This window comes from Chenopodium album, chromosome 2 (assembly GCF_948465745.1).
Source record: "Chenopodium album chromosome 2, dcCheAlbu1.1, whole genome shotgun sequence".
In the NCBI taxonomy this organism is placed as follows: domain Eukaryota; kingdom Viridiplantae; phylum Streptophyta; class Magnoliopsida; order Caryophyllales; family Amaranthaceae; genus Chenopodium; species Chenopodium album.
In genome coordinates, this window is record NC_137835.1 from 80,633,981 (window position 1) to 80,646,737 (window position 12,757).

The window sequence follows — 12,757 nt, forward strand, 5'->3', positions numbered from 1 at the left end:
ATAGCCCTTGATATGTTTTTTTTTTGTTTATCAAATAGATTAACTTGTATTTTCTCTATCTTAACTCTGTTCATCCAACCATTACAGAGTTTTAAACGAATCTCCAGTTTCTTTCTGGTTATTGAAGAAAATGCAGAGTTTTAAAGATGATTTAAACATAAATTCGTAAACTTTTATCAGATGTATTTTTTACCTTTGAAAAGATGAACAATACAAAATTTATAGAACAATCTGAAAAATCATTTATGACACAAATCAGGCCAACTCTTATTGAGCAAGTAAGCATAAGAAATCTGCAATTGTAATATCATCAAAGCTTGTTTAAGATTATATGAGCACCATGCTGAGGTTGTAGAAACATCATAGTCCTTGGTGCATGAACATAGGATGGTGAAAGCTCAAAGGAAAATCGTTGAAGAAACATGCATATTGCCATTTTTACTTCGGCTATTGCAAATTTTTCCCCTATGCATATTCTTGGTCCCCAACCAAAGGGAAAATATGAGTTATTCCCATTTGTTGCCTTGGAAATCCCTTCAGCAAATCTCTCTGGCTTGAATTCTTCGGCATCATCACCCCAAAGGTCCTTGTTCATGTGGACTGTATTTATAAGGATAGTGATTATTGTACCTGAAGGAAGTGATAATGTACCTAGATTTGTATCCTTTTGAACCCATCTTGACAACTGCATTGCTGGTGGATAGAGTCTGAGTACCTCATACAATATCATGGTCATCTAAAACAAACCATCCATATTCTTAGAAAATTAATCAAATTAAAATATTTAATCATCAAAACGAAACCATGAAAGCATAGGGAAATGGGGAAAAAAACTTACTGTCTTCAAATGATTTAAACTTTCAATGTCAGGCACATTATTGCCAAATGCTTGCAACACTTCTTCCCGTGCGCGTTCTTGCCAATCTTGATGCTTGCTCAATAGTATCATTGTCCAAACTATTAGTGTTGATGTAGTTTCTTGTCCAGCCAAGTAGAATAGTTTACACTCATCAATCACATCTTCAAGGCTCATCCCAATATGCTCATTCTTGTTAATTCCAGCAGCTTGTTGGGTTTCTTTTGAATTGGAATCCATGAGTATACTCAATAGGTCAGTCTTTACCGCTTTCCCAGCCTCAATCTCCTCTTTCCTCTTGTTAATGATTGCTCGTAATGAAGTACGCATCTGATCTTCCAGCTTCTTAAATCTCCTATTTCTCGGTGTTGGAATGAATCTAATAGCAAGCAGCATGCAGGGTTATATCAAGGCTTACTTTGCTTTTTAAATTATACACTATGGTCCTAATTAATTTACCTCATTCCTGGGATATAAATTGATTGTAACATAAGAAGACCTACATCAGTCTGCTGCTTCAGAAGTTCGAATATTTTTTGTCCCTCCTTATAATTACTACCAAATGCTGCTCTAGAGATCACATCAGCACTGAGTTGCATCAAATCTGGGTACACATCTAGCTCACCTGAACCCTTTTTAGATATTATCATCTCCCATTTGTTGATTATCTCTTCACAACTGTCATGAAATGCTGGTAACATAAGCTGTAACAACCATCAAAGAAAATTATAGCCTGGTAGTTTAATAGCTTGTATAACCTGTAGTATATTACTCGTAATCTAAGAAATCATATAGAGGAGATTCCGAATCACCTGTAGTTAAAGTTGAAAGGTATGAAAATTCCGTAGTAAAAGAAAAGAATTCATTGAACAAAAAGAGAATAACTCATACTAGATAATATTGAAGAGTTTATGAGAAACACCTTCAACTTCTCTACATGGAAAGCAGGGTTGATCAGCTTTCGATGTTTAGCCCATTTTTCTCCCTCAAGGTTGACAAGCCCTGGAAAAAGTTTTTCGAAAATGGGGTTCACCTTCAACTTTTGAACTTCTTGAGTTTTGGTGAATGCCTCTCTAATCAACTGGGGTTTTGAGATTTGTATCATAGGTATAGGGCCCAACCAGAGGAAGAAATCGTCTCCTACGTTGATCCGAATCATGTACTAGTAATTAGCTCATCTCAATGACTCCAGATCGATATCAAGTAATCCGTAATAATCTATTAATCTGTGTTACATGTTATGTCTTGAAATGTTATTTTTTTTTTACTTTGACTTCTTTAGGGGTAATCATTGATTCATTGTCAAATTAGTAACAACATTTAGAAACGAAAAGAGTAATTGTTTCACATTGACTTTAAAATCTCCAGGCTTTGACTTTGAACTTCAGAAATTAATTACTTCATTTTTTTTTTTTTTTTTTTTTTTTTTGGAAATTGATGGTTAGAAAAATCTCACAAAATCCCGCTTTACTATGTGCTATCGGTATATGGTCTAACTATGTGATATAGCTAAGACCTTTAAAGTCAAAGTGTAACAACTATTACGAAATCCAGTTATCTAATGCAGAAATTAGAGAAGATGATAGATTACCCAGTTTAGGGGCAAGCTGATGGCGTAAAGGTTCCACTCGAGGGAAATAATCATGAGAAAAGCTATCCATGGGGTATTTTAAGGCTTCAGCACGCATCGCGACAAAATCCTTGAGATCTCCAAACAAGAATCTGTAAGAAGTACCTGAGAGACCTTGCTGTCTGAGCAATCTCTCCAGCTTCTTAGGCCTCAACCATACCCAATTCATCAATTTGATTAACACTGTCACAACTAAAATACATAATACTGAGAGCAGAATAGAGTTTGCTGTCATTTTTTCCATTGATTTCTTGCTATAGTTGTAAGATTAATTCCTGAAATCTCATGATTTAATGAAATAGGAGTATATATGCCTCATTTGTTATGAGAAAAAAGAAAGACAGAGGAGGTTGTAGATTAGAAAGTCAACTATCATATTTTAAATATTGTGTTGGTTGTCATTTTAATCATGTGGATGATGTAATAAGAGTATAAGACTATAGGCGTAATTTTTTTATTTATGTTGAAGTTTCCATATACGAGGTGGAAGCGTGGAGCTCGTGGAAGTGAATCAATACGAGATTTTGTGTATATATTTTCTTTAATTTTTTTAATGGGGTTTTTATAAGACATTAATTAAATCCTACACTTGAAAATATAATGCAAACTTATACTCCATAATTTTTAAAGAATATAAAATTAGATTTGAATTAACAATGATAAAAGAACATAAAATGGTGATACGAATAAGTAAAATAACAAGAAAAATTATATTGTATGATACATGCTCCTTTTTTTTTTTTTTTTTGGAAGACTGATACATGTTCTTTTAATTGTATCTAAGATGTAATGGATAGATGCTATGTACTTATGCTTTGATAGGAGTATATACTATGATTACTATCAAAGCCTTTTTTAAGAGTGAAGGATAGCTCAAATGGTTAGAGCTTCCCTTCCGGTTCTCAAGAGATCCTGAGATCGATTCTCACATCCACCCTTGTGGCTTTCTAAAGTCTAAACATCCAAAAAAAACATCAAAGCTTTTTAAGGATTATATAGGCACCATGCTGAGGTTGTAGAAACATCAAAAACCTCGGTGCATGAACGTAGGAAGGTGAAAGCTCAAAGGAAAACCGTTGTAGAATCATGCATAATACCAATTTTGCTTCAGTCATTGCAAATTTTTCCCCTATGCATATTCTTGGTCCATAACCAAAGGGAAAAAACGCGTTATTTCCTTTTGTTGCCTTGGAAATTCCTTCAGCAAACCTTTCTGGCTTGAATTCTTCAGCATCATCACCCCAGAATTCCTTGTCTCGGTGAATCGTATTCACATAGACGATGATCACTGTACCTGAAGGAAGTGATAATGCACCTAGATTTGTATCCTTATGTACCCGTCTTGACATCTGCATTGCTGGTGGATAGAGTCGGAGTACCTCATACAATATCATGGTCATCTTCAACAAACCAACAACAACATTATTAGAACATAGAAGGTAGATCAAATTACAAAAAAAAAAATCATTTTAAACTTACTGTCTTCAAATGGTTTAAAATTTCGAAGTCAGGCACATTATTGCCAAATGCTTGCAAGACTTCTTGTCGAGCTCGTTCTTGCCAATCTTGATGCTTGCTCAACATAATCATTGTCCAAACAATCAGTGTCGATGTAGTTTCTTGCCCAGCCAAGTAGAATAATTTACACTCATCAATCAAATCTTCAAGACTCATCCTTACATGATGATTCTTGTTACTGCCAGCAGCTTGTTGGGTCGTTTCTTTTGAATTGGAATCCATGAGTATACCCAATAGATCAGCCTTTACCGCGTCTCCTGCCTTAATCTCCTCCTTCCTCTTGTTAATGATTGCTTGTAATGAACTATGCATCTGATCTTCCAGCCTCTTAAATTTCCTGTTTCTCGGTGTTGGAATGAATCTAAATGCAAGTAGCAGAGTTATGTTAGGCCTTACTTTAATTTGCTCATTAAATTGAATTTGATTAGTGGATTATATGTAGTATAAATTACCTCATTCCTGGGATGTACACTGATTGTAACATAAGAAGGCCTAAATCAGTCTGCACCTTAAGAAGTTCGAATATTTTTTGTCCCTCTTTATAGTTACTACCAAATGCTGCTCTAGAGATCACATCAGAACTGAGTTGCATCAAATACGGGTACACATCTAGCTCACCTGAACCCCTCTTAGCTACAATCATCTCCCATTTGTTGATTATCTCTTCACAACTGTCACGAAATGCCGGTAACATAAGCTGTAACAAGCGTCAAAAGTAACTTATTAATTACTTTCCTAGTAGTTTGATAGTTCATATACTCAATTAGTTAATTACTTGTACTTGTGGAGATCAAGATGATTTCTTGATTCACTTGTTATCTAATTCAAAGATATGACAAATCCGTATCTAATTGACATTCAATAATCCTTTGCTTAAGACAAATATAAATTACGTAAGATTGTTTTGTTGTGTCGAGCTGTGTTTGTGCCTTTACAAAATAATGGCCCAAGCCTAGCCCTAAAACTTGGCACGCTCAGTAACATGTCATGTCATGTTATGTCATAGACCAACCCGATGCCATATTTAATCAAACAAGTATTGTATTATAAGATAAAAGTGAAGAGTTTAAGGAAATGACCTTCAATTTCTCAACACGAAAAGCAGGGTTGATCAGCTTTCGATGCTTAGACCATTTCTCACCCTCAAGGCTAACAAGCCCTGGAATAAGCTGTTTCAAAATGGGGTTGACCCTCACTTTATGAAATTCCTGCATTTTCGTCAACGCTTCTCGAACCAAATATGGCTTTGAGATTTGTAACATAGGTACAGGGCCAAACCAGATAAAGAAATCTTTTCCTACATTGATACCGATCATGTGCAAGAAATTAGTTCATCATTTATAATTTTTTTTTTTTTTTTTTTAAATGACAGTTAGAAATTTCCTACATGATCCCACGTTATTTTGTGTTTTCTCTATATACTTCATGATGATCAAAGTAGTCTACGTTAAACATCCAAAGTCAAAGTGTAGCAACTAAAAAAAATCAAAGAAGTGTATCTGTGTATGTACAATTGTACATTCACCCAAGACAAGATAAACATCAACTTATCAAGTTATAATTCAGAAATTAGAGAAGAGGAAGCTAAGATTACGTACATACCAAGTTTGGGGGCAAACCGATTGCGAAAAGGTTCCACTCGAGGGAAATAATCATCGGAAGAGCTATCCATGGGGTATTTTAAGGCCTCAACACGCATCGCCGTGAAATCTTTGAGATCTCCAAACAAGAATTTGTAAGAAGTGCCTGAGAGACCTTGCTGTCTGAGCAATTTCTCTAGCTTCTTGGGCCTCAACCAAACCCAATTTACCAATTTGATTAACAATGTAACAACTAAAATACATATTACTGATAGCAAAATAGTGCTTGCTGTCATTTCTTCCATTTATTTCTTGCTTTTTCTGTAAGATTAATTTACTGAATTCTCAAGATTTAATGAAGCTCTTGATTTCTATAGGAGTATATATGATTCATTGGTTTGTGTAAATCCGAAAGTCAACTCTCGTATTTTTAATTTTGTCTTGGTAATCAAGTAAAGTAGTGTATGTTGATATCGTCGTAACAAGATTAAAATTTTGTTTTTGTTGGAGTATGAAGTTTCTCTATCCGGGGTGGATGCGTCGTGAAGAAACTCATGGATATCTTCCTTAAATTCTTTTTACGCCGAGGTTGCTTAAGACATTGATTAGATCCTAACACATGACACTATTGACATATACGCGTAGTTTTGAAAAAAATGTAAACTTAGATTCAATTGAAATAAAAATGAAAAATACGAGTAACATTCAGTAATTCATGATAAAATAACAGAGAAACATGAAAAAAGATTTGCAAAATTAGCTTGCTAAGATCGATCTAACAACTTGTCAATATATTGCTGAAAAGGCGATGTGAGCATGGAATTTGAGCTTGTTTTGTGCTCTATATCATCCTCATGACCCCATTTTTATTTACAATGAAAATTATTGCTACTAAATAACAGCAACAACTACTAGTCTACTACCAAAAACAGGACAAAAAAATTATCATCACAAGTTCACAACAACTAAAAATTGCTCCTAATTGAAAGCAAAAAAATATAAGCAAAGCTCCTAATAAAGAAAAAAAACAGCATTAATCATGAAATTAAAAGTTGAACCAAGTAACTCTATCACACAATAGTCTGTTCTCCAAACAAGACTAAGCTTTCTATATACCTTTGAAGAAATTTTATGGGTAGCCAATTTGTGTTAGAGAGTGTCTTCGATTCTTGATGAAATTCGAGGTTGTACGAACTCGATCCCTTAGGTAAGTTACGAAACCACAGCTCAATCTTGTTACTCGAATACATATGACCTTCAAGCTTGATGTCTACATTGTATTGTTTATTCCAATCATAACCCGAATCGGATTTTTCGCGCTTCCATACACTAGCACGTATTCTTCTACGACCATAATAATAGTCTAAAACTGCCAAACTGTTGTCCAAAACTGCTGAGCATCTCTTGTGTTCTGCTTCCGCGCTACCCTCCTTCATGTCAGGCAATTTGATGCAAGTAAAAGCCTCGCTCGAAAAATCGAAACAGAGAAAATGCGTCAAATTTGATGTCTTCTTCTTATCGACACTTCCTAGCCAATAAATCTCGTTGTCAAGATTTACAGGCGTTACAAATTGTGTAAAATAAATTGTAGTATTTGGAATTTCCCTCTGTTTTGGGTTTAACCACGAACGATTTCGAAGATTATAAACCTTTGTAGCGGTCAAGTATTTCGCCAAATGTAAGGCAAGTACCTTGTAAGTCTTACTCATGGAATCAAACCCGAACCCAAACTTCATGTTCTTGTACCACCCTTTAGGTAGAAAACATGGGATTTCTAAGACCTTTCGAATGATTGGATTCCAAAGTACGATTTTCGGGTCGTTTCCATTGAGATGCATTAGTAACACCCCATCAACATAATTGACAACACGGTTGACACTTGAACGGTGGAACATTCTTGGTGTATTGAGTCGAGCTACTTGAGCAAACGTATCGGCTCGACATAGAACCATATCTCCGCGCTCCTCTTGACGGCACAAGTAGTACTCGTTTCGACAACCGGGAAGTGTAAGCTGTTGTTGTTGATGTTGGAGATGAAGTGACACGAAATCTTGATTGGTGATAATGGTGTTCCATTCTTTGCAAACACGCCTTAGTTGTAGTAAACTTGTTACACTGAGTCTTGAAAATATTTTCACAAGTAAGTCAGTTGGTAATTCATCGAACACCTTTCTCTTCCTCATCTTGCTCATCGATTGATGATCCATGGACTCGAAATCGACGATGACAACAACGACGACGATGACAATCGATTTCTTTTGAGGTTTTTATGATTGATTGAGGGAAGGAGAAAAACTGATTTTGGGTTTCTTGATGAATGGAATGTGGTTATGAATAGAACATTGGAATCGAGTGTGTGTATATATATATATATAGAGGTTTTTTTTTTTTTTTTTTTTTTTTTTTTTTTTTTTTTTTTTTTGGGAAACAATATAGGGGTTTAGTTAGGTAGGGTAATAATAGTAAATTGAGTGGGACCAAATTTCATTGATTAAGCTGATGTTTTTTTTTTTTTTTTTTTTTTTTTTAAATAATTAGACGAGAAAGCTGATGTTCTTTTTATAAAGTGATGGTTTTACATTTTTGAAAATTGTTAGTAATTTTTTTTACAAAATAAATTGTGACATGACAAGCTTGTGTGACTCTATGCTTTTGAATTTCAATTTATTAAGGAGTACTTATATTAAGAAATGATAAAATTCTGTAAATAAAAAGATTAATTATTAAGAATGAAAACTGTATATGTCAAGAGTTATTGTGTCTAATAAAACCTCTTATATCTTTCTCGGCCTTTTGGCTAAGATCAAGTGTAATTGTGTTTATACATCTGAGTGTTAACAAAAATATTTTAATTTAGCAATATATATATATATATATATATATATATATATATATATATATATATATATATATATATATATATATATATATATATATATATATATATATATATATATATAATTTGGAAAATCCAATTTATATTCTGCAAAAGGTTTAGTTCGATAGGGTAGTTATGGTAAATTGAGTAGGACTAAAATTCTAGAAGTTTCATGGATTATAGCTTATGTTCTTTAATAAAGTGATGGTTTTACATTTTTGAAAATTGTTAATATTTTAAATTGTGACATGATAAGATTATGTGACTCTTTAATTATGGTCTTGAATTTCTATTTATTATGGAGCACTTTATATTAAAAATTACACGCGTAAATCAGTGTTATTAGTGTTTATATTTTGATGATTTCTTAACTTTTTACGATTTTTAAGTGTAAATTTAATGCTTATATGTAGCCCTAAGCTATATATAACATTTTCCTTAAATTTAATCTAAATATGGTATAAAAATTGTCACTTTGTATGTTAAGAGTTCTTTTATTACTCCCTCTGTCCCCTTTTGATAGTCCCTTATGGACAAATTTTAGTCCCAAAATGTTTACCGCATTTGCTTTTTCCAACAACCATTAATATTAATTTTTTACCAAAATTCCCTCCAATTTGCAACAATACTTGTGCAAATTTAAATTTCCCATGTAAATTTTATTTTTCCATGTACTTTTATTACTTTCTCTCTCTACTTTTTTGCATACCCAATGTCAACTTACTTTTTCAATGTACTTTAACTACTCTTATTTGTGTTTATTAATTCCCGTGAAAAATGCCCATAAGGGACTATCAAAAGGGGACGGAGGGAGTAAAAGGTTTTTAGAAAGTTTGTCCTGGTTTTGGGGTGTTTGGAGGTGGGTCAATGTCGGGAATATAGGTCAATGGTAGAAATTTGACCATCAAGTGTATATATAGAGGCCATGTCTAGTTAGGTTTATAAAATTTACTAGTTTTGTGCCCCGTGCATTGCTCGGGTTGTTTATTAAATTTTGAGATAAATTTTTAATCTATAGGTCATATGTCAAAATTCAAAATATATATCCAATACAAAATTAGTTAGAAATTGATGTAATTTTATGACGATTTAAACTATGTAGTAGGCATGTAAATGACTAATAATAATATTGGTATTTTTTTTAGAGTTATAATCTAATAGGTTTTTTATAATAAAATTATAATTCAATTTATACCTATGAAATATTGGTATTTTATCGAAAATATAACTTTCAACTAATAATTTTATCCTAAAATTCTATCAAAATTTGATTGAAAATAGAATTCTAAACTTTTTTTTTTTATCCTATGAAGTCTATCTAAATATATCCAACGTGACACGGCACTTGGCGAATTGGAATGTCAAGTGTTGCTGTCTCATGGCCTGACTAAAAGTTTAGCTTTATATATTAGTTACTTCCTCCATTCTTTTATTATTGCACCACTTGTCTTTTTAGGAAGTTTCACAAATATTGTACCATTTCCTCTTTAGGAAAAAAAAAATATTTGTGTTCACACTACAAATACCCAACATACCCTTGCTTTTTCACACTTACTTCCTCCGTTCTTTTTTACTTGACCCGCTTTGACTTTTACACTATTCACCACCCCTCATTTGACCGTATTTTGTGAATAATATGTAAGGAAAAACATATTTATGTTGGATCATTTTGAATTTGTCTCAATAAGTACTGTCATAATATATAACTTTTATATTTTTTAATTATGAAGAATTAAAGTTATTAACTGTTAAAGTTTTGAATTGGCAAGTGTGATAAAAGAAACAGATCAAGTAAAGAACAGAGGAAGTACTTTTTAGTTAATCAATATGTCACATGGGCAATTTTGTATTTTTTTACCTTTCTCTCTCTTACTTTTTTCCACTACCAAAATATTTGTACCCAACCCCTATGGTGCAATAATAAAAAAACGGAGAAAGTATATATGATATGATATGATGTTATTTTAATATGAAATTCTTGTTATTTCAATTTTTATATATTTTATTTTAAAATAAGAATTTGTTATTTTATATTTGCATATTGTTTTTTTTTTCAACATTGATCCTTTCGCTGTATTCCAGAGGTTTATAAAATTTATGTTAATTTGATGTGAACCTCTTATTATTTCAATTTATATACTTCCTCCGTTTTTTTATTATTGCACCATACATGTTGGGCTCACATTTTTTGGTAGTGGGAAAAATAAGGAGAGAGAATGGTAAAAGTACAAATAAGGCCATGTGATGTAAAGTTGTAAACATAAAGTAAAGAATCAAGTGTTAAAAGTAAGGGTATATTGGATATTTACAGTGTGAACACACATATTTTGTTTCTTTAAATGGAAATGGTGCAATATTTGTGAAATTTCCTTAAAAGGCAAGTGGTGCAATAATAAAAGAACGGAGGAAGTATATGTTTATTTTTTAAATTGGTACATGTTATTTTAATAAATGCATGCTTTTTTTTATGCATGATGTTGAAGTATGTAAATAAGTGAATAACATATTATTTTAGCAAAATAACATGAGACTTAGGCAAAATAACTCAAGTATATTGGGTATGGAGTACCGTGATCCGATCCAGGAGTATATAATATTAACTCTAAAAAAATTAGAAATTATTTTATATATTTGGGTGCACCGTGCACCCAAAAGTATTTATTTGTTCATTTGATGATAAAATAAATAATCATCGAAATGAACAAACAATATCCATGGTGCACCGTGCACTCAGGTGTATATAACAATTTGATATTTGACAGAGATTTCTCACAAAATTTGTGGCCATTGTATTAAATCAAATCACAACTGTTTATTTTTATTAACTAATATGAACCGTCGGTATGGATTAATTTGTATTTATTTATAATTAATGATAATTTTTTTTTTTTAAAAAAATCACGTTCTTATCAGTTTCATAATTGTTTACTCTTTTTTTTTTTGAAACAAATCAGTTCATTAATAAAAAGCGATCCAGCCTCTACAAATGAAATCTAAATTAACAAATACCTAAAATTAAATCAAATAAGGGTTTTCTTTATCAAAGCTACGATTGTTGAAAAGATCTTGCATTGTGGTACATCTCTTGCACACATTAATGGAAATATACTGCCTTTTCGGAAAGACGATCTAACAATTTGTTGTAGCCGTAAGGATGATTCTCATCTGATTCGCCTGAACGTATTTGGAAACTTGACAATCGTTGTGATCCCGAACAAATTTTTACCAAGGAACTAACAATAGGGCCAAAGATGATTACCTTTTTTATGAACCCTAACACACAAACAAACCCTAAACATAAACAAACAACTAAGGGCTTGTTTGGCATCATTTTTTGTTTTCAGTTTTCTGTTTTTTTTTAAAACTAAAAAACAGAAAACAGAAAACAAGAAAAAGGTGTTTCCACTTTTTTGTTGTCAGTTTTCAAAATTATCATGATTTTAATAAGTCTAAATAATTGTTGATTTATTATGTGACATATATAATATACTTTTTAAAAACAAAAAACCAAAAAACAGAAAACCATAACGATGTCAAACGAACCCTAAACTAACAAAAACTAACGACTCCACTATTGGGAAATACTCCACCATAGGGAGACGGACAAATATCTACACTGCTACTTGTGTAGATTTATTGAAGCCTAAAATGCAAAATTAAATAAAATTAAGGGAAAAGGATCGTAAATAGTCTAATTTTCGAAGAAATTAGACTATTTTCGGTCTAAACGGTCAAAATTTTGGAGAAACCCTAGAAGAGAGGAGGAGAGAAGATGAGAGGAGAGGAGAGGAGAGGTTAGTTTAAAGGCTAGTTACAATAAAATGTGGGACATAAAAAATAGCTTCACAACATTATGTTAGTTTAGTTGATTTACCAAGATGTATTACCATTGTTTGAAAAAAAAAATGTACCACCATAAAAGGTCATGTTGTCTTCACTCTTCAGCTTCACCCAGAAACAAAATCATTTCATTAAAAATCAGTAAGTTAATAAGAAATATAATAATAAAGAATTAATTAAAATAATTTCAGTTTAGTAAATTTAATTTCAATTTAATAAAAATATTTTAATTGAGCAAAAATAATTTAAATTTGGAAAAAGCGATTTCTGAAAGTCACCTAAGTTGAGAAACAATTTAAATTCTTACTCCGTACTTCCGTAGTTCTCTAGCTTCCAATAGAAGCTTAAACATATACAGTATTTACTTCTCTCTAGAATCCCCTTCTTGCTTCTTCAGCCTTGTTGTTGATTTTTTTTCCTTCTTTTTTCAACAACAAGTTTCTCCTTGAATTTCG

The 12,757-nt window shown here is 32.2% G+C and overlaps 3 protein-coding genes across 3 annotated transcripts; all 3 read right to left on the reverse strand.

Annotated features, from left to right (window-relative positions):
• Positions 1 to 144: 144 nt before the first annotated feature.
• On the reverse strand, positions 145 to 2,795 carry LOC145589478 (cytochrome P450 CYP72A219-like). Its single transcript, XM_081646062.1, has 5 exons — positions 2,448 to 2,795; positions 1,779 to 1,996; positions 1,316 to 1,560; positions 839 to 1,235; positions 145 to 736 (listed from the first exon to the last, which is right to left on the reverse strand). The coding sequence occupies exons 1-5, from the start codon at positions 2,728 to 2,730 to the stop codon at positions 311 to 313; spliced, it is 1,569 nt and encodes a 522-aa protein (XP_081502188.1). The 5' UTR covers positions 2,731 to 2,795; the 3' UTR covers positions 145 to 310.
• A 661-nt stretch (positions 2,796 to 3,456) lies between these two features.
• LOC145589483 (echinocystic acid 23-monooxygenase-like) lies at positions 3,457 to 5,889 on the reverse strand. Its single transcript, XM_081646075.1, has 5 exons — positions 5,607 to 5,889; positions 5,084 to 5,301; positions 4,457 to 4,701; positions 3,966 to 4,365; positions 3,457 to 3,886 (listed from the first exon to the last, which is right to left on the reverse strand). The coding sequence occupies exons 1-5, from the start codon at positions 5,887 to 5,889 to the stop codon at positions 3,461 to 3,463; spliced, it is 1,572 nt and encodes a 523-aa protein (XP_081502201.1). The 3' UTR covers positions 3,457 to 3,460.
• Positions 5,890 to 6,654: 765 nt separating this feature from the next.
• On the reverse strand, positions 6,655 to 7,791 carry LOC145577296 (putative F-box protein At3g21120). The gene has a single exon (XM_081634787.1). The coding sequence runs from the start codon at positions 7,789 to 7,791 to the stop codon at positions 6,655 to 6,657; it is 1,137 nt and encodes a 378-aa protein (XP_081490913.1).
• Positions 7,792 to 12,757: the final 4,966 nt, after the last annotated feature.